The 20,676-nt window shown below is 52.3% G+C and overlaps 8 protein-coding genes across 8 annotated transcripts; 3 read left to right on the plus strand and 5 right to left on the minus strand.

Moving 5' to 3' along the window:
- Positions 1 to 184: 184 nt before the first annotated feature.
- On the plus strand, positions 185 to 2,218 carry UCRPA7_2771 (putative rossmann-fold nad (+)-binding protein; the record flags this gene model as incomplete). Its single annotated transcript, XM_007915335.1, has 3 exons — positions 185 to 220; positions 284 to 568; positions 620 to 2,218. 3 exons carry the CDS (start codon positions 185 to 187, stop codon positions 2,216 to 2,218), a joined length of 1,920 nt encoding a protein of 639 aa, XP_007913526.1.
- An 844-nt stretch (positions 2,219 to 3,062) lies between these two features.
- UCRPA7_2772 (putative ribosomal rna methyltransferase mrm2 protein) lies at positions 3,063 to 4,003 on the plus strand (the record flags this gene model as incomplete). Its single annotated transcript, XM_007915340.1, has 4 exons — positions 3,063 to 3,446; positions 3,512 to 3,640; positions 3,714 to 3,875; positions 3,929 to 4,003. 4 exons carry the CDS (start codon positions 3,063 to 3,065, stop codon positions 4,001 to 4,003), a joined length of 750 nt encoding a protein of 249 aa, XP_007913531.1.
- Positions 4,004 to 4,313: 310 nt separating this feature from the next.
- On the minus strand, positions 4,314 to 5,198 carry UCRPA7_2773 (putative 60s ribosomal protein l18 protein; the record flags this gene model as incomplete). The annotated part of the gene is made up of 4 exons (XM_007915348.1): positions 4,314 to 4,391; positions 4,448 to 4,812; positions 4,874 to 4,978; positions 5,195 to 5,198. 4 exons carry the CDS (start codon positions 5,196 to 5,198, stop codon positions 4,314 to 4,316), a joined length of 552 nt encoding a protein of 183 aa, XP_007913539.1.
- Positions 5,199 to 6,018: 820 nt separating this feature from the next.
- Positions 6,019 to 7,119, minus strand: UCRPA7_2774 (putative solute carrier family 25 member 42 protein; the record flags this gene model as incomplete). The annotated part of the gene is made up of 3 exons (XM_007915337.1): positions 6,019 to 6,253; positions 6,306 to 7,054; positions 7,111 to 7,119. 3 exons carry the CDS (start codon positions 7,117 to 7,119, stop codon positions 6,019 to 6,021), a joined length of 993 nt encoding a protein of 330 aa, XP_007913528.1.
- Positions 7,120 to 9,078: 1,959 nt separating this feature from the next.
- On the minus strand, positions 9,079 to 10,306 carry UCRPA7_2775 (putative pre-mrna splicing factor protein; the record flags this gene model as incomplete). The annotated part of the gene is made up of 5 exons (XM_007915341.1): positions 9,079 to 9,128; positions 9,188 to 9,258; positions 9,320 to 9,540; positions 9,624 to 9,723; positions 10,221 to 10,306. 5 exons carry the CDS (start codon positions 10,304 to 10,306, stop codon positions 9,079 to 9,081), a joined length of 528 nt encoding a protein of 175 aa, XP_007913532.1.
- Positions 10,307 to 11,338: 1,032 nt separating this feature from the next.
- On the minus strand, positions 11,339 to 13,294 carry UCRPA7_2776 (putative mboat family protein; the record flags this gene model as incomplete). Its single annotated transcript, XM_007915347.1, has 1 exon — positions 11,339 to 13,294. The coding sequence occupies one exon, from the start codon at positions 13,292 to 13,294 to the stop codon at positions 11,339 to 11,341; it is 1,956 nt and encodes a 651-aa protein (XP_007913538.1).
- Positions 13,295 to 14,832: 1,538 nt separating this feature from the next.
- UCRPA7_2777 (putative fimbrin protein) lies at positions 14,833 to 16,990 on the minus strand (the record flags this gene model as incomplete). The annotated part of the gene is made up of 4 exons (XM_007915346.1): positions 14,833 to 14,867; positions 14,929 to 16,612; positions 16,683 to 16,893; positions 16,968 to 16,990. 4 exons carry the CDS (start codon positions 16,988 to 16,990, stop codon positions 14,833 to 14,835), a joined length of 1,953 nt encoding a protein of 650 aa, XP_007913537.1.
- Positions 16,991 to 18,274: 1,284 nt separating this feature from the next.
- Positions 18,275 to 19,027, plus strand: UCRPA7_2778 (putative ring finger-like protein; the record flags this gene model as incomplete). Its single annotated transcript, XM_007915342.1, has 1 exon — positions 18,275 to 19,027. The coding sequence occupies one exon, from the start codon at positions 18,275 to 18,277 to the stop codon at positions 19,025 to 19,027; it is 753 nt and encodes a 250-aa protein (XP_007913533.1).
- Between the last annotated feature and the right edge of the window lie 1,649 nt (positions 19,028 to 20,676).

Here is a 20,676-nt window from a genome sequence, read left to right on the forward strand (position 1 = left end):
CATCCATCCATCCACACATACTCCTCTCCGCCCACCGTACCCTGTCTGAAGTCATTGCCCACCCAATCTGACCTACTTTGACCCCCTCGTTGGATATCTTGCTATCTTTACTTCTACTCACCATCTATCAGCTGTGTCATATCAAAACGCGTCTGTTGCTGCTAGTCTCTACTCTAACGATCCCATGGCGCGGGACCATGTAAACATGGACCAAGACAAGGTACGACCGTCCCCTCATCCGCACTATGCGCGACATACGAGCTGACATGTTTCCTTGACGCAGAGAATTGAGGCAATTCACGACTTGGAGCTTAAGCATCAGGAAATCATGCATCAATCCAATGTTATTGTCAAGGAGGAGGATACGCGAAGGCATAGACTTCGCAGTGTCGTACTTCGAGACGAGAACGCTACACTTCGAGAGCAACTCTCCCAGAAAGATGTCCGTATCAAGAAACTCGCCCAAGAGTGCGACGGCATGCGCGATCAATTGGAGGCCGTGAACCGGACTTGCCAGGACCAGCAGAAGCAACTTCGCGCTCAGGCGCGAGATCAGTCAAATCTGAAGGTATGAACGCGCAGTGGCTCTGAGAGTTGGCTTCGTTGCTAACGTAAACAGTCTGAATTACAATCATTAAGCAGTGTCACCACCGATTCGGCAAAACTCTTGTCAGAGAAACTTGCACTTTCACGCGAGTTGGCAGTTCTCAAGCCGGAACTTGAGCACCTGAGGTCTCAACTCTCGCACCAAAATGATGTCCTGGCTGAAAAGCTTGCTTTGGAACGACAGCTGAATACACTAGAGGTTGAATTGGCGAACGAGAAGCGGGCGAATCAGAAGATTTTGCAACGACAAGCCAGCAAGGACAATGAGATAGAAGAGGACCTGCGACAACAAGTAGCAGATCTTGAGAAGAAGCTGGCGAAGGAACAGCGCGCCACAGAAAAGGCCAAGCAATCCCAGGCCTCTCAAGAGAGTGAGATTGAACAGGAGCTTCGGCAACAAGTAGCCGATTTGGAGAAGAAACTCGTCACAGCCAAGAAAGCTAAGCAGTCCCAAGAAACTACAGATGACCAAGCAAATGAGGCGCTCCGACAAAGAGTAGTAGCACTGGAGCAGGAGCTTGCTCAACAGAAGACCGAGTTCGCCCAAGCTCGGAAGACTACGGCAAAGGAAATGGCGGACGCGCAGAATGAGCAAGAAATCCTGCAGCAGAGACTCGAAGAAATGAAGACTAAGCTGCGTCAAACGCGTGCTGAGCTCAAGGAGGCTCGCGGTGGACCTGCAAAGCCGCAGAACACGACTACTACCATACCCACGGTATTCGCTGAGGATAATTCTGTGAAGAAGCCAACAGCGAAGGCTCAAGCCCGCCGGAAGCGGCGAGCAGAGGAAATCAGTGTGGATGAATTTGTTCTACATACCCCCACAAATACTGATGGTAGACTCAAGCGACCCGTGAAGAAGCGAGGCGGTCTAGACCATACACTGGTAGGGGAGAAGTCTGCCTTCTCCATCACTCCCTTCCTCAATAAGACCATCAACATCACAGAGGTAATTAGTGAAGAGCCGGAATCCCCAGAAGTCTTCAACGAGGGCAACCCGTCTTCCCTTCAAGAAGACAAAACAGGCTCAGAACCAACAGAATCAGAACCTTCTGCTGAGGTCGCTCCGGAGCCAGTTGTAAAGCCAAGCCAGAAAGCCACGGTTGAGCCAGCTCAGAAGAAGGCTCGGGGCCGTCCTCCTAAAGCCAAGGCTCTTGCGGAGGCATCTCCATCGAAGAAGAACATGCCGCCACCAAGCAGCCGCAAGAATCTTTACGTTGAGTCAACAATTACCAAAGTGATGGACGCAGTAGAGGAGAGCGGTAAAGAGAACAGGCCGACGCAAGTCGTGACTGCTGCTAAGAAGGGTCTGGAGCTGAAGGTCAAGACTAGCGAAGCTCGCACCAGCGGCGCAAGCGCAAGTGGTTCAGAGCCGGAGCCTAAGAAGAAGAAGCGAAAGTTGCTGGGAGGCGCAAATAAGCCGACACTCTTTGACGATGATGACGCAGAGGCAGCTCCCGCTCCTAAGCGGCCGGCAAAAATGCAACTTAATGTTGCAAGAGGCATGGGTAGGGTGCCCCTGGGAGTAGCCCGTAGTGGTGCCTTTGGCGGCAGTACATTCTCGCCGTTGAAGAAAGAGAGAAGAGGAGTGAACGCGAGTTTTCTGGCTTAAGGGGAAAACGGAATGGTCGGAGGGTCACGGATGGATTTGCATTGCAGGTGTTTAGGTACTAGGTTCAGGTTGGTTGGTTGGCACAGTGTCCTTTGGATGATTGTATGAATACGCGCAAGTTGTATTATTGATATGTCTCGTCTGAGTAATGACATGACTGTTTTTATTCATGGTCATGGCCAAGTTAAAAGTGAATGTCAGTCGATGTGTGACTTATGAAGTCGTAAAGCAGTAGCTTGAAGAAATTTGGTGGGGCTTAACAACTGCCCCTTCGAAATCTTAAATGAGATCTTGAACGCAACAAAAGACAGAAGGCAAAATCGCACCGCCACCAATGAGTAAAGAGTTCCGTTTCGGAAGGTGGATGGAGCAGGCTTAATCTCATGAGATCACACATCCGCTCATCCTGATGCTCTCTTTAGTGAGCAGTACGCCATGCCGTCGCGCAATTAATGGAACTGTTGCTCGAGGGCTAGGAGCATTACGCATCTACAGTTCTTTACAATCTACAGCTCCGGCGCCTCAGAGACAATGGCCTCAATACACAGACATCCGATATGCTTCATCTAACTCCCGTTGGAAGCAACGGCAGGGCAAGGATGTGTTCGCACGCGAAGCCAAAGTTCAGGGCTTGAAGAGCAGGGCTGCGTTTAAGCTGCTCGAGGTTTGTCTATATCACGCAATGAGATTATTTAAGCTCGCCTACTCACGATGTTGCTAGATGGACGCGAAATACAAGCTCTTTAAGAAGGGTCAGACTGTCGTTGACCTTGTAGCTGCACCCCAATCCCTCCGCACTCTATATCTTAAGTGCTTGATATAAAACCGATGACTGACACGTCTGATGCAGGGATACGCGCCGGGGAGCTGGTCACAAGTCGCCGTCGAGCGCACCAAGCCCAGCGGCCGTGTCGTCGGCATCGACATCTTGCCTGCACAGCCGCCCAAGGGCGTGGCCACCATCCAGGGCAATTTTCTCTCCCCTGGCGTGCAGGCGCTCGTGAAGCACTTCCTCGCGGAGCAGGCGCGCCGCCCGAGCAAGACGGTCACGGCACCAACAGCAACTTCTCACGCGCAAGCAGAGCCAAGTGTAATAACAGTACCTGAAGGCGAGGAGGCCGAGGGTAATGTCGTTGTTGATCGACCGAGCTACATCGACCTCGAACGGGAGGCCAGCCACGAAGCTGAGGCTCCTGGCAGTGAGGAGGATAGCAGACGATTGGTGGATGTAAGTCTTATCAGCTATGCAATATCTGCTAGAAACTCCGTGTCACTAAAGAAATTTCGCTGCAGATAGTCATCAGCGACATGTCAGAACCCTGGCCCCAGACGGCCGGCTTCTCTAGTAACACGTTAAGTAACCCTTATATCAGGATGATGAACACGAGCGGGATCGCTTTCAAGGACCACGCCGGCAGCATGGTAGGTTGCAATGCAACACAGTCCCCTCATATCTTGCGTATCTGTCTGACATGCCACCTTCTACCTGCTGCAGGACCTGTGCGAGGCCGCACTCCAGTTTGCGAGCGATACCCTGCGGTCCGGCGGTCACTTCCTGTGCAAGTTTTATCAAGGCGCCGAGGACAAGCTGCTGGAGAATAAGCTCAAGAAAATGTTCGCGAAGGTACATCGGGAGAAACCCGAGTCCTCTCGAAGCGTAAGTGAAACAACCCATTCTCAGTACTGTTCTCGGCTCAAAGATCACCGCAGGAGTCGAAGGAGGCGTATTTCGTCGCTCTAAGGCGAAAAGGCAACGTTGTCCTTGAAGATATACAGGAACCGTGAGGAAAATACATGTAATACCATGTTTGTACAAATGTAAAAATACGTGTAGGATAAGACGAGCCCACAGCATGCTCCACAAGGCACATCACATAGAATAGGGATCACATATCACATGAATTTAGAATCGGGGAGTTGGCAATAATTGCCTCTTGTATTTTCATTCTTTGCTTTTCGGTAGAACCATTTCACGCCAAGCCATGCAGAATCCGTCCAGAAGTACCAAGGCACAAAGCCTTGTAACAACCGCCCAAAGTATATCTCGTGAATGACCACGCCATTGACCAAAACCCCAACAGCCGAATATGGCCATTTACACCTTGAAACCACGAGACCTTCTGCGACCACGAGCCTTCTCGAACTTGCGGCCCTTGGATCCGACGTAGGGCTTCTGTGGAGGGTATTAGACATCATCTTCGAACCTTGTGAGAATAAGCATGATCGTACCTTGTGCTTGTGGGGACCGAAGCCGAAGTGCTTGACGGCCTCACGGGAGTTCTTGGGGCCACGGAGCAACAGGGTGTTGGCACCAGTGGGCTTCTCAAGAGCAAGCTGGTCGAGAGTCAAGGCCTGGCCGCCGGCAGCGAGAATGCGAGCACGGGCGGTGGCAGTGAAGCGCAGAGCGGCAACGCTGACCTTGGGGACGGTGAGCAGGCGGTTGTCATCGGTGACGGTGCCGACAACAACGACGGTGCGCTTGTCGTCCTCCTTGACCTGAGTGGCAATGCGAGACAGGGACAGAGGGGGGCGGTTGATGCGGGACATGAAGAGGCGGCGCAGGACAACCTTGTTGAAGCTGGAGTCGGTACGGCCTGAAACAGGAAGGTCAGCAAACGTATTTATGAGTGCTCGACACAAGAGAAAATGACTTACGGGCCAGGAAGCGGTACAGCTTCACGAGGAGCTTCAGGTAGACGTTGTCGCTCTTGGGAGCCTTGCGGTGAGTGCTGCGCACATGGTGTCTGTCGAGATCGATACCTAAAAAGAGACAAAAATTCCTCGTCAGCCTTTTGATTCTTGGTATGCTCAAAGAGGGCAGCCTCTGGAGCAAGCGGTCGATCGTCAATGAAGACGTCGTCCCGACTCGCTTCCTTTTCCACAATCAAGGGAAACGGCGCCGTGTTTCGCAGAGAGATCAATCACGATCTTCCACTCGCACACAAAGGCTTAACAGGAAAAAGAAGCCTCACGTACCCATCTTGGCGGACGACTCGCGATGATTTTGTCGGAGTCGATGGGTGACAGTTGTCGTCGGTGGTTGCTGAAGGAAAGCAAGAAAAAGTTCGAGGGCCCGAAATTCTAAATGGTAGGGCGGAAAATGCTCAATTGGTGTGGTGTGGCCCGTGCACTTTAGGGCAACAATTTTTTGACTGGGAGAAATGGCCTCCGAGCCTAGTATATAAGGCAGCAGTGCTGCATGTGCTTAGCCTCCTGGATAGGTTTAGCTCACCAAACTCGTGCTATCGAAAGCTGCAGATGGTTCAGATGTGACGATTCTCTGCATGAGATGGGACAAATATACCATCATCACTTAAGGGCATGCTGTAAATGTTATATTGCCAGGTAAAATATAATAAGTCGTATCATGCTAACAACGTATATTCGTGGCACTAGAGAATATCTATATACATCTTTCCAAAGTTCTGGTCTCTCGACAGAAAGCGAGGAGCCCCGTGTATAATAATCAACTCTCCCGTGAGGGTATCGTATGGAAGTCGTGTAATACACCACTCTTCCGAGGGTGTTTTGCTGGACTGTCTCTAGCCTCCTTAAGCCACTTCTCTGGCCCAATCTCTTTATTGTTAGAGTCTAGAGGCTATTGAAATATGATCAGCTGCAGGCCATTTCCTGGCTCTTCGAGATCAAGTTCTGTTAAAATATAGCTGCAGTTGTACAGTAGACAAGTTTGCGAAGGTGTTAGTAATTGGTCTTTATCTTCCCTTCTCTTGTCATGATAGGCAAGCGGCGTATCATTATGAACGCTGCAAGACGGCTGGGAGTGAGCCGCATTGTGCTCATCATAGGACGGCCTCTTCCGGTCGCAGACCAACCAGGAAGTCGCGTGTCATCTCAAAACTCAACCAACTAGACGCCATGCTGGGAGCAACCTTTAGTAGGTTAGGGACGATACCCTTATACAAACCCTTGATTCCCTCCTGGGCGAAAATTACTCTGACCGCGTCTGGTATTGACTTGTACTGGTAGCCCATGCCCGACATTGTGTTGATTTGAAAACGCCGCCGTAATACATCACTGTTTCCATGTTATTCGAGAGGCCGAGGATCGAAAGGGGACCAGGACTTACAAGGGATATGTGCATGTTTGCGCCACAGCTCCAGATACAGCACCAGCAAGCAGTTTGCGCATGGCGTTTGGATTTTTGTCGCCCTCAGGCGTCAAGTATTTTCGCACCCATTCGTACACCATGAAATTCAGACCCACGTACGGCGCAACTCCCGCAACAGTTGGTACGATTCCACGATACAGCGCCAGAAACCCGCCTTCAGTCTTGTACATTGATGCCAACGTCTTCCACATGCCGGGCATCTCTCTCGTCTTGTCCCCCAGGTCGGCAAACGAGGCGGTCTGGATGGATAACCTCGTCCGAACAATATCGAGCGGGTATGTGAACGTGACCGAGGTGATGCCAGCGATTCCACCGCAAAACAGCCGGGTGAGGGGAGACAGGTCGGCGCCGGGGTACGCCTCGAAGAAGTGCCGCTTGTAGAAGTTGTAGCTGCCGAATTGCACCGCGCTGTACGGTACTATCCGTATGCAATTGGTGCCGTTGCCACGCATGAAGCCCCGCCAGCCCTCTTCCCTCCACATCTTCAGGAGAGCCTTGCCAACTGACAGTTTGTATTCTTCACGGCCAACGCTTTGTACCTGGAATAATATTTTCAATCTTTCGAGAGGAGAAACGACTGTTCTGGAGACGGCGCCGGCGACGCCGCCAGCGCAAAACGCTGCTATGACCGGCTCGCTGATGAAGCCTCGGAGCTGGCTTATTTTGTCGGGGGGCGCATATTGCGCGCTAGGAAGGTCGCGCTGTGACTGCTGTACGAATTAGTATACTGAACTGGCCTGAGATTTAACCAGGGGTCACATACAGCCGACATCATGAAAATCGTAATCGGGGAGGTTTGAGGAGTAAGTCGGAAGATGTGACGCGCGAAGAGAGGCGGCTGTAGGAGGAGGCAACGTCACACTGGGGCGAGGATGTTTGCTGAATCGAAGAATGGCGCATTTAAGACGTGCTGAACGGTAGTGATACAGTTATAAGAATGTAGTAAAGTAGGCTGTCCTGGAACAACGCTTCCATGAGACGCAGACCGCGAATAATCTTTAAAGGAGAGGTCGAAGGATGAAACGGGGCATATTCCAAAGGGCAGAGGCAAACGCTGAGGCTGAGAATAGCACCGTCAACCCGTCAAGCCGAACCCGTCAAATATAGTATAGAGGAGTGGAGATTGTCTGTATCATGGAGAGAGTGTCGAGCTGCCGCTTCGGTATTCGTGGAGCGTTGAGGCGTCGTGGTCGTGGCCGACGTGGACTTGGAACGGCCAAAAAGCCCTGACGTAGGAGTGGATCAAGTCGAACCGAGAGCCGCTCAGAAGCACTGCAGTTTAGACCGCCGTGTACTTTGATCTTCTAGAGTCAATCGAGCTCCTCGTAATGCAGGTCGGTGCGAGAGTCTCTCAGACGGGTATTTTTGGACAAAAGGTCTTGGTTTTGGCGAGTTGCGCAGCTGAAGAGCCACTCGCGAGGCCACAGATCGCAACTTTTTGCCAAGTGAGGTCGAAGGTTTGTGCCGCTAGTGGTGTACCCGTGGTTGTGGCACGAGCTTCGTATACAAAGGGGGCGAATTAGCAGAAAAGATACATAGCATGCAATGTAACCAAAGATCTTGCCCGCCACTGGTATCTAATAAGCTGGCGTCTGCAGCATGATCTGGTCACCAGGAACCCTCGAGCTGTCAGATTCAACAGTCAGTGATCTTGGTCCCTGACTCTTCTGAATCGCAGAATAGCTTTGAGGGGTTCCTATTAGGGAGAACAGATGACGCGAGATTGGCAGACGCCTCCCAAGACACTGCTCAGGCCGCCGGCGCCAGCTACCGGCCATTTACGCCTATGGCTGGCTGCATGTTCGGCTGACCCCGGATCAGATCGGAAGCACGTCGCGATCATCTCTGCCGAAGTTTGTCTCAAGCTCGACCAGATAGGAAATAGTCTGTCGCTAAATGGATATCCCCAGAGCTATGCGATAACAATGCTGATCTTCAGCTATTGCTGATTGGTCCTTTTGGAGTTGTCGCTAGACAGTAAGATGCCCTCAATCAAGCTTGAACCCTGAACTACGGAAACATGCATCCCTCCTTGGGTGGATCGATGCTGTCGCCTTTGCACAGTACTGCGTACTCATTCCTTGAAATAGTAGAAATTATAAATGATATGAGCTGTTCTAGCATTTATCATTCTCTCACTTTTCTTGAAAGACTATATCCAAATACGAAGTAGAAGAACGAGGTGAACAAGATTTCCTCTCGAAAACGTACACATGCATGGTCACTGTCACGTATATACTCCCGTGCGAGCGGACATACCTCCAGCTGTCTCACCTATTTGACGAGCGTGTTGGCCGAAAAGTCGATAATGGCGAGGAGGACGGCGTGGGCGGATAAGAGGTATCGCTGGGGGGAGGGCGAAGTCATCGTGGTTTACGGAATGCTCAGTGTCAAATTGCTACTTGTAGTCTAGTTACTTTTCCGAATGTCCCTACCACAGGAAGCAGCAGGCTTTCCGTGCCGTTCGCGATTCCGTTCCGTTCGATATCGACGCATACGTGTTTTACAAAGTGTTACCGCCGGCGACGAAGCTCCGAATCCGAACCGGAAACTAGAAGAAAGGGTTGAGAAAGTCAAAGCCACATGATGCCAATACAGTCAGTGCCCGAAAGCAAGAAAAGGAGAGAACCTGTGAATTCCACCATAGCCGCCCCCTGGGAGTAGACGACACAGATGCCGCTTGCCAGCTACGTAGTATCCTCAGGACTCAACAGAGCCATCAGACGAATACCTACTCAGCGACATCGAGGTCGTCGTGGGCTGGGGCAGGGCTATCCAGGGCTGTGACAATGCTGTTAGCCATCGTTCCAAGTTGTGTTTCCTGAGCGCACTGAACATACTCTTTCGGTCATCGCCATTAGTGCCGTTCTCACGGCGATCGCGATCATCCCGGTCGTCCTTATCACGGTCGCTACGGTCACTTGTAAACATTAGTGGGAGATATGGTTCGGCCAAATGTGAGTATAGCTTACCGAGTGTCAGGAGAGCGCGAGCGGTCGCGAGTGTCACGACGGTCACGCGGGTCGCGATCACGATCGTAGTCACGGTCGCGGCGGTCGCGATCATCCTTTCTCGGAGAGTAGTCCCGACGACGAGGAGACGGGGATCGGCGTCGAGGAGAGCGGCGCGGGTTACGGTCACGGTCGCGGCCAGAGTCGAAGCGCCAGGATGCTGAGGGAGGAGTGCGAGCCCACTGGAGACAGAGTCAGTAAAAAACCTTGATAGAGCCTGGATGCGACGCCAGTCAGAGGCTTTGTGGCGTTGCATGTGCCTTACCTCGATCTTTAGGATGTCATCGCGACCGATGCGCTTGTTATGCATATCATGGTAAGCGTCATCAGCATCACGGCGATCCTCGTACTCCACAAAGGCAAAGCTAGACAATGCGTCAGTAGATAGATTAAAGAAAATGATGGAGGTCAGGCTTACAGTCTGCTGCTTGCAGAGCGGGGTGCCGGAATGTCGCAACGGATCAGTCTGCCGTAGCTGTATGAAAGTTAGCAAGAATAGCTCAACACCCTTCTTTCCAGAGACATGATGAGGGGTCTGTGATGGCACAAGAGCCGGAACTCGACAGTCTGCCGTAGATGGCAGGCGACTTGCCCGATGCAAGAGAAATAACATGCCGACATCGCCGATCGCTCGATCGAAGGAGGACGAGGGGGTATAGGGCGAGCTGATGAGAACGGCGTGCGCGAAGGGAAGCGAGAGGCGGTAAAGATAATGTTACGGGCGCCGCTTCTTCGGTGTGGCGTAGGGCAGGCAGGAAGGAAATCGATGTTCACGATGAGGTTGGATAAGGAACGAGGGACGAGGACCGAAGGGCGAAGTCGAGCTCGAAGCTGACAACCGAGTCATCGATAGAGGACATACCGTTCGAATTCGTAGGCGAGGTCTCGGGCGCGGGTGCCATGGCTGAAGCCAGTAACATACAGCGTGGTACCGCTGGATCGAGACATCTTCGCTGGATCGTGCTGGTGGTGGTTGTGATGCGACAACGACGGGGAGGTGGTTGGAGGACCAGAAAACGCAGCTAGGGATTTGGCCAACGCTGCCAAAAGGCGTTGCAAGCAGAAATCCCTGAGATATGCGAAGAGAGTGAAAAGGTTCGAACAAAGCGCCGTAGAGTCAACGCCAAATCGAAAAGTCGGTCTATATTGCGTGACGCGACCTGGAGATTGATGGATGTGAGGAACTGTAGTTGAAGGTGTGGGAAAAGTTCCTCTTTACGGCGAACAGTAGTGTTTGAGGTGCTGGCCCGAGCTGGCCGTGACACTTGCTTACCATGCCGGAAGGGGCTTAGTGGGCCCTCAGCTGGCTACCTAGGCTCACAGTGAGGTAACACACTGAGGATCACGTCACACTTTCAGGGCAAGGTATTTATTTACTGCCTCGTAGTCGTCTCACCAACTCCTGCAATAACTACGTATACCTGGCCCAAGGAGAAGGAGTTTCTGTGCACATCCATTTGATCTGTGCACCCTACATGTGCTTCTTCTCTGTTCTTCAAATTGTGCAAATAGACATACCTGGATGGCTTTGTTTCGTACGAATTCGCAGACTTAGGTTTTGCCCTCCTTTTGTTACAACCACTCAAACGGCTGTACCGAGCGTGCTTGTGTCATTAGTAGACTATTAGGACAACGAGCACAATGAACAAGTAAGGTGAGTGGCATCAGGTTTGAGAATCAATACATAGATCGACAACCTGCAAGTTACCAGGTCGCGCCAGATGTCACCTTTCTGTCCCGTTGGCAGCGGTCACCAGCTGCTGCCGCCAGGTGTCCGCACTGGTTCGGTGACACTCAGGGGTAGAAATATGATATTGACCAAACATGACTGTTTTGGACGTTCTCACATGCAACATACTTCTAGAATCTATAAAATAAGGTACAGGCTACAAAGGACACTGGGGCCAGTGAAAATCCCCAGCCAGAAGATCATATTCCCCAGTGTCTTCTGGTTCTTCAACCAATTGGTCCGACTGAGACTCACGAGCTGCAGATTGCCATCAGCATGTTTCTAACGCATTTGAGACTTGAGAGAAAACTTACTGGAAGCTGGAACATCTGGAGCATCAACAGATACCCGCGCAACTTTCTGAAGATGCACCACATCACCAGCTCATGCACGCAGGCGCTCAGGAAGAAGGTGATGAGCGTCGCCTGATACTTGTTGACCTTCAACGCCGAAATCGACGAGTGATAGACATGTCGCAGCAAAAAGTTATGGACCGGGCGGTTCCATGCCCTCGCGAAATAGTCCCATCTTGTGGAGTTCCACCAGTCGTCGTAAAAAGAGCGGTCGGCGAAGTAGGTCAGCTCCGCGAGGAGGTTGAGCACAGCCTCCCATATCAGGTACCACGTCAGGAGATACTCCATCATGAATGGAAAGATAAGGTCCGACAGCATCCACGGAAACTCGCGGAAGCGAGCAGCCAAAGTCATGCCAGACTCCTTCATGTCCACCGTCCTTATCACAACGGGGTAGATGAAAGCCTGCGATACCATGATCATCACGAAGATGAGCCCGAAAGTCGCGGCTGCCTTCTCCGCAACATAGAGCCAATTGATGGTATCCGATCGTGGGTACTCTAGCTCATAGACAAGCGTCGGAAGTACAATGTACTCGTAATGATTGGTAAATGTTAGATTGTTAGGATACGCGTTCTTCGAATCGGTGGATTTGCCCTTGAGCTCCTCAGTAAGCGCGTCGGCTTCCCACTTGATGATTCGTTCAAAGACGTGTACCTGCTCCTCGTCAAGGGGCTCGCCAGATTTGATAGCCACGGCAATTTTAGCAACATCAGTGTTCGCCACTGCTGCTGCGTTATGGATCGATTGCCGCCTCTCCTTGAGTTCGAGCGCGGACGGGGGATGGAGGAGGTGAGAAGTCGACAGAGCCGACGCCGGTGGGTAAGTTGTGGATGGTGACTGGACTGGTACGATGTCGTCCAGCTTCTTCAGCTCAGAAAGCAGATGGATGCGCTTCTTGTACGCTGAAAATAGGTACCCGTTGTAGAAGGCGTACGAGTGTTGCTTCATGAGCATGATGAGACCGTGCAAGGTGAAAAAGACGGTATGGGACCACGGCCAGTCCCGAACGAACGGCCAGTACAGCACCGCAGCAATAAATGTCGACTGCCAGACATTCTGGAGGATCCAGCCGGACCTATCCCAGTCGATGTAGCCCTTGTAAATGAGCTTCTGGAGCAGCCAGCTGACGCCTGTAACTCCGCACATGACACCGTCCGAAGCCAACAAAACGATGACATCTCTTCTGAACATGCTCTTCATAATCTCATTGGTTCCAAGGGCGCTGCCTGTTCTCTTCCAGTTCTCTGCCCCGATCTTTACCATGAACAAGAACACGGCGATCCAGAAGAGAGTGTAGAATCCATGAAAGGGACTGTTGGCAGCAACCTCATTCTGCCGGTCAAATGTCGAGAAGTTGCGCGTAAAGACGAAATCCCTAAATTGGCCCTTGTGCTTCTTGCCGTCGTCGCGCTGCATCCCCCGCCGCAGTATCTCTTTGAGCTCCTTATCGTCTGCCGCGATGGTGTACACCTTGGCGTTCTTCAGTCCCTGGGTCTTCAACGGCGTCAAATCCTCAAAGCTCCCGTTTTCCGAAGATCTCGACGACGATGAATTTTCTACCGCACTTGCGTTTTCCCGCAGTCTGCTGGGCTGCTTCAGCCCCGATGCCGTCCGCTGCCGGCGGACCACAACCACGGGCTGCTGCGACATCTCGTCCCAGTCCTCCTCGCTGGTGCTCTCTGACGACGCTCTTGAGCGGCTGCCGCCATTTGTCGCCCGCAGAGCCTCCCGTAGGGCTTGAGGCGGGTGGGAGGCAGGAAAGTATGAGCCATTCTCATTCTCGCCACCATTCCCCATACGTCCGCGGTCGACGTTGAGGTCGGCCTGTGTGGCCGTCCCATTATCCGCCATCTGAATTTCCTCACGCATCAGTAAGTCTTTCAATTCTCTTGTGGTACAATGTCGAAAGTGATAAGAGAACCATGCAGGGATTTAATAAGACATGTAAGACAGGGACAAGACGGCTGCGCAAAGATATAAAACTTGGATGGGGAAACAACAATTACTGGAGATGAAAGTCACCCAAGGCTATATGTAAGAGTTGTGTCGTGTCAGAGGTATAAGCAATGATTCAATGATAGGCATGTAGGATGCGTGCGGCGCCACCAGGCTAGGAAGGTATCGATCCTCGCAGCCCAGCTTACCTTATAAAGCGGCTGAAGCCGTCAGCAATGGAACCTTCTTACAGCGTCGTTTTCGTCGGCTTCTACGGAAAGCGGGCAGCCAATTGTCTAGGCAGGCCTCATCGCGATTTGGCTCTCCGGCGCGAAACGAGGGCGCGACCGCCGACTTGACTCGGTGGTCTTTTTGTCCCTTTTCGCTCGTCCGGTGTGAAACTGCTGTCTTCTGACAGGTCGAAGCGCAGCCGAGTGTCCCGAAGAAACAAATGCCGCCGCCCGTGGAATAGCAGAGAATGCGAGTGGTAGAGCGCGGCAAACTCAAAAGTTTCCGAGTAGGTCAGATGCGGCGTCTCAGTCACCACCTTCTTGAATTAATGAACGAATCGAAGAACTTGAGACAAAAGCCCGTATGCGTATGAGGTCAGAAATAGGGCAAATATTCGAATTGATTCTAGTGAAGGAATTGATATCAGAATAAATGATACATCCCGTTAACCCTAAGGCAAGCCATGTTCCTGAGACCTGAGACGAGTGGCGTGTCCTCATGCGACCACCGTATATCTTCTACCGGCCTGTATACGGTACAGGACAGTACGTACTAAATAAAGCGAGCCACCACGGTAGAGTAATGCAGGTTATGGTGTAGCAGTGCATGGGCAGCCCAGTGCGGCGTGTCTCTGTGTGCCCGAGCCAGAGTGCCCCGCATAAACGGAAGGGAGAGTGGCCTGGTTGGGATGGATGGTGGGCGGGATGCGGTAATGTTGGGGTGGGGGGGGCCATGGGAATCCCAATCCGCCATCTTTGACGTCAATCAGTAATACATCAAGTGGGTTTTTACGAGCAAAACGAGCGCCGAGGTTCCCACGTCCAGCGGAACTCAACGTCATTACAAGGGAGCGACAAGGGCAAGTATGCATGACTTGGAAGCCTTGCTGGGCACGCCAATATCGGGCGCTTACCACTGCCGAGGACCCCGGCGGACCGTTGTAACTGTCCAACGTCCTTCAGAGGATCCCCGGGATCCGGTCGATCACTTCCTCAATATTGCTTGAGGTTATGTGACTCTCTTGACTGTTGGATTAGATGACCTTGTTTTGTCGTCACGAGTTGACGAATTCCAGTTCAGTTTCAATCTTTGAATTGGAAGTGTGAAAGCCGAGGTGCTACTGCAACAATAATTCACATGAAAGTATGAAGGAAAAATAACCCAGTGGCTCTCTTAGAACTTTTCTCATAACCAGCCTACCGATATCTTATGAAAATAAAGGCCTACTGCATCCTCTCATAGGTAGCCATCAGAGAGCCTGGGTACAAAGACTGTTAGCATTTGGAATTTTATGATGAATTAGACTTTGCTAGACTTACCGATGAAAGTCGTGACCAGACGACTCCGGACTTGGCAGATATCCTCCGGCACCAGCCAGATGGTCGCACCCAACTTTCTTGCAATACTGATGCTGAGCTTGGCGTTGAGGTAAGCGTCCTCGTCAGTTCGGCCAGATGTGACAAGATCGTAATCGACGTAGCTGCTCTTCATGCCGTTGAGTACATCTAGAAGAAATACTCCACTTCCGATCGACGAGTCCTTGAATGACCGGATAGCAGAGCTCTTGCCTCCCTTTCGGGACATGTCGTTTGCCCATCTAACCATCTCAGCGTCGGTGATTTCCCTCTTGCCGAGTCGCTGGGCGAGTGCGGAGAGGGTGAGCGTGATGTCCTTTCGCATCAGCTGCCACACCAGACCGAGGGTGAGTGTCTTCTGTCCATCCGTGATATCCGCACCCTGGATACCGACAAGGGAGAAGCCATTCTGCTTGCCAAGCTCGATCGCGTAGTTGGTGTTCTCCACCGCCTTGAATCTCATGACCTCGCCACCATTTGCAGGCCTCTTGTTGACGTGACGCCAATTGACTGAGCCTTTGATGACCTTGTCGTACGCCTGCAATAGAATCGTGCCATCCCGCAGATCATCAAAGAAGGATTGCACTGCTGGCTGGACATCCAAGCTGTTGAGCCACAGTGTGAACACCCTGGCTTCTCGTTCTCCCTCAGCATCGAAGTCGTCAACTTGCTGCTTCTCCTCCTCAGTAATCGGGTCCAAAGCGGGATGCGTGTTGAAGAGATTAGCAACGAAAGCAAGGTTGAGTTTGGGATTGCCCGCAACGAGCGAGGTTGGAGTCAAGAACTTTCGGCATCCAAGCTTGTCGGCATTCTGCAGCACCTCCTCAGCTCTTTGCAGCAGATCTCGCGTCTGCAGTGGCGCTCTGGTAGCTCCGTACTCAGAACCGATTTGCGCCAAGAGAACCGTGTAATTCTCTCCATCCTTGACATCAGTAGAGAAGTTTGTCACTCTGCGAGGCCAGTTCGCCGCTTTCAGGTGGTAGTTGAACCAGCGAAGAAGAATCTGCTCAGGGGGCAAGCGCAGGAATTGCTCTAAGGTCTCGTCCTCCTCTAGAAGCCGGTACAGTTCGGGATGGAGCTTGATATCAATCTTGCCCAACAGACCGCGGCGGATGATCTGCCAGATCAGACCCAAGATGAGATGCTCCCGGACTTCGATGATGTCTCCACTTCCAATGTTGACAACCGAGCAGCCAATACCCTTTGCCGACTCAATGACAATATTGTTGTTCTCCGTCATGTGGAAGGCGTTCAAAGTCTTGACCTTTCTGCCGGGGACATTCAATACACGCTCGTCAATGGTATCCGGTACGCTGTCGTTGATGAGCTTGGCCAGCACGAGACCGTCCTTGCACTCGTCGAACATCTCGAAGGTGTCAGTCGGGAAGGGTAGGCGGCTGCCAATGTCGGGATCACCGGCAAGCACGGCATTGATGTGGCGGGTGAACTCAGTGCGCTCATCCTCGTTGATGGTGTGTGTGATGTTAGCATTCGAACCTTGAACGTGGATCTTGCCGCTGACACTGCCCTTGGAGGCATGACCGCCGCCGCCAGTCCTTTGTGCGACGACTCCGGATGGGGAGAGCGGAGCTGGGCCGGTTGAGAGACGCTTCTGCGCCGGCGATGAGTCGCGGAGCTTGGCAATAAGCTGTTGATCGAGAGATCGTTAGCATACATGATTCGGGGTTGATGTGCCTTGTAAGGGAAAGCGGACTTACCCCAACGTAGTCCTCCAGTTCTACTCGTCTCGAAGAGTCCAGGTCGACCTCCTTCAGGGCTTGTCGCACAACATCGTACGGCTGGCGCTCGCTTTGCTGGGTTGCCTTGATAGCTGTAGCCTCATCTATGTATCCCTTGTCGTCGACGTCAAGCTTCCTGAAGGCATCGGTAAGGCCGAAGATGTCGCCTTGTTGGAACTGAGGAAACTTCCTATATTGACATTGCGCAGTTAGTGGCGTGTATGCGAGGACAATCAAGCAGCACGAGGCGGATGATGGCCGTACCTCTGGAGTTTGAGAACATTCATGATGAGTTGATTGGGCTTTTCGAGGACTGGTTTGATGTGGTAGCGCCCTCGACTCTTGGCCCAAGAACCAGCGTGGGAGATGAAGTGCCGTTGTCTGCGCTGAAGAGCAAGTAATGTTAGAGGGAGTGATCTGCTGCGGGGCAGACTGCGGAAGCTTCTAGTCGCTTTCTATGGAGGTTGATGATCTCGTCCTCAGCGCCTTATGGGAGAGGCGGAAGACACGGAAATAGGAGAGCGGAAGAATGGCAAGATAGATGATCTATGGCCGTCGTAGAAGCTGGTCGCAGAGCTGGCCAACGGTGGTGTTTCGAAGGTTGCGAGAAGTTGGCGGGGGCGGGGGATGTTTGGCCCAGAAACCCTGATGTAATAATACGCGGAAGGCCTGCTGCCCAGCGGGTGGTAGTCCTGGTCCTGCATCAGCGCAGCTCGCTCTCGCACAGCAGCTAGCTGCCTTAAAACTTGGAGGGGCACCACACACCAGCCACAGTGACTTGCGTAAGGCGCCAACGCCCGCAACGCGCGCCAAGACCAGGCAGCTCTCAAAGCGTTTAGGTTCCGACTTGCCGGATTTGCTTGTCGCCAGCGCTAATAATGCTAATGTGCGCCGGCTAGGTATGCTAGCGAGTTAGTACGGTACTTTGCCTCTCAGGCGACACTACTGTCCATACACTGCCATCCTGGGAATCCTAGGGCTGCTGGGGAAGAGCATCTTGTATCCTGCTAACTCATTGGCATTTGCCTGGACAACCTTCTCGCCCCAGAACTGCAGGAAAAAAATTGTCTTGCATTGGACAAGCTTCAAGTGAAGCTTCATACCAGCGATATTAAGCTCTAGCTTGTCTCCCAAGTTACGACGCACCACAGCGAGAGTCTGCCTGCCTGCCAGGTATCGCCATTCTCTGTCTCAGCATCCTTGGCTCTTCGGCCTGTTCTGAAGGATTTGACCCCTATCACTTTAAATGTAAGGAAACAGTATTCTTATTCTTGCTTCTTGCCCATCGTGATATCATTTTGAAAAATACCCGCCATCTTCTTTGCATCCGGCATTGTCATTCGTCTCCTTAATGACTGGATTCACTCGGATGGCGGAGAGGAACCTCAGTCCACGCCAAACGTCTTTCTGACCTCGAGCATTTCTTCTCTACTCGACCGGACGGATACACTGGTTCGGACGACATCTCGCCTACGCCTACGCCTACATTACCATAGCTTTTGTCTGCTTCGCTTTCCTGTAACTTTTTATTCTTCTTGTTCTGACTTGCTCAGAGAATCCCCTTTCTCAACATGGCCGCCACCAAGTGCAAGGCCTGCGAGAACGACCTCATTCTCCAGGTCCACGAGGACGAGGATGATCCGTCATCAGAGACATTGTCCTTCCCGGACGATCTGGAGCTGCCCTGCGGCTGCCACTTCCACTGGCAATGCGTCATGGACGACGCGGCGCAGATCGCCGTGTCGCTCAAGTGCCCCTCCTGCGACGCCTACCTGCCCGCGAACCAGGCCGGGCCCTCGGCGACCAACACCGTCTTCCATGTGTCCCAGGGGCAGCGCATCCCCGCGCGCTACACGAGCGAGGGCGGCGTCCAGGACAACTACGACATCCTGCCGGAGATCACAGAGGAGGCCTACCTCGAGGCGCACCCCGAGGCACGGCCCGCCCGCGCGTTTCACGTCATGTGCGCCGAGGGCGACGTCGGCGGTGTCGTGGACTTGCTGAAGGGTGCCGCCGAGGAGGGTGCTGACCCGGATGCGATCCTGCGGTACCAGGACCCTCTGAGCGAGAACAAGAGCGCTCTGCATCTCGCTGTCGAGAAACAGCAGGAGGAGATCGTGTGGCTTCTTCTATGGCTGGCGTCGTCTCTCCATGAGAGTAACTTTCCCGCTGAGGCCATTGCCGCTGCTCAGGCTATGGGCGTTGAGCAGCGTGGAAGCGGTAGTGACATCCGTCTCTTGAAAGACAGCGAGGGTAGAAATGCAAAAGAGTATGCTCTCCGAGTGGGCGGCCGTTTGGGTGCTCTTGCAGAGACACTTGGTTAGGCATGTGGAAGCGTGATGTAAGCTGATTTACTATAAAAGTATGCCGTCAGTGGATTGTAGTATCTTATGGCATTCAGCGGCGTTCGGGTACCAGGATAATCACAGTAGCATAGTTTGCGAGTTGTGAGGTGGGATAGATACGATATCACGAAGGTAAACGATTCACTAGCAATACATGGAATTTGAAGAGTCGAGGCTGAAGTTGATGCGGTGACCATTTTCTCAATATTACATACAAGGCTGGGGTATATTTCAGCGACAACGCTATCCTTCTATGTGCTCTATTTCGTGGGCTCTTCATTGCCGTTCCCATCCCGCCCTTTATTTGACAGGAGTTGCGACATGATGAAATGGCTAACATCCTCATCGGCCCAATAGCCCATGTGCGACGCAATGGTATTGATGGGATTGAAGTCGAGCACGCTCTCTTGAATACTGTAGTCGACCCGGCCATTGCGGTTGAGAGCTCGCACCTTCAGCTCCTCACGACGCAGCTTCGATGCCTTCTTCTCTTCATCGACCCATTTGTCCTTGATGGTGTCACCCTCTTCCTGGTTTAGATCGACGCGTTTCTTCTGGAACTGACTGTAGAGCGTCTCAAGGTCATCATCAATGAGCGTCATGTCATTACCATTCCGCCCATTGCCGCTGGATCCCTTCCGCTTTTCTGCCAGCTGTTTCTTCCGCTCATCAGCCTGTCGACTCAAGTGAGACGAATCGGAAATGACCCCCGTGGAAGTCGAGATGTTGGTTCCTGCAGCTGGAGACGGCGTGTGTTGCGGTGAGGCAGAAGCAGTGATGTTGGCAACATCTTCCTGAGTGAGACCCAGAGAACGGTTGAGCATGGTATTGGCGATGCCGGCACTCAATGAGGACCAAAGGCCACTCACAGACTGGCCAACTTTGGCACCAATGCCTGTTAAGCCCTGCGGTGCGACGCTGCCGAATATGCCTTTCTTCGTATAAGGCAGCATCTGGGGTTTGAGCGTGGACATGGCTGGCGAGATGAGTGGCTCTAAACGATAACTAATTGGGTCAGATGGGTGGAAGATGTTGAATAGCTGCGAGACTTTGGGCGAGGAGATCGAATAGGGCAGGCCAGTGATTGGGGAAACACGCTGGTCTGCGTTGGCGACAGGATACGAGAGGAAGGGGTCGTCCATGTATTCTGGATTCAGAGGGCTTTCCGAGGGAAGCGCATTCGGTAGATGTCGTGCTGAGATTGTGCTTTGACGACTGTTAGTATTATATCGTGATACGTGATCAGGCAAAACACTTACCGGCCCTTTAGCATCTGAAACAGGCCCACCGGAGAACCTAGACAGTAGAAATCCTCGCAGTCAAAATCGAAGCTGAGGTCTCGAGGATCCTTATGTTCAGTACGTGGAGAATCAGCCGGCCAAAAACGAAGCGGATTTCTAGGAGGCTCCATATTTTTCGGCTTCTCCTTTTGTCGACAAAGGATATCGAACATGATGGCAGAGCCCAAAGAATGACCCATCACATGGATCTTGCCCTTGAAGCCGGGGTTCCTCTCAAGGAAAAGTTTGTATATCCGGTTAGACTCTTTGTAGACGATATTCGAGATCTGCTCTCGATATGCGCTTTGGTAAAGGAGCACGTCCAATGCCAGGTCTGATATCAAGGAT

This window comes from Phaeoacremonium minimum, assembly GCF_000392275.1.
Source record: "Phaeoacremonium minimum UCRPA7 unplaced genomic scaffold PA7_03_scaffold_195, whole genome shotgun sequence".
Taxonomy (NCBI): domain Eukaryota; kingdom Fungi; phylum Ascomycota; class Sordariomycetes; order Togniniales; family Togniniaceae; genus Phaeoacremonium; species Phaeoacremonium minimum.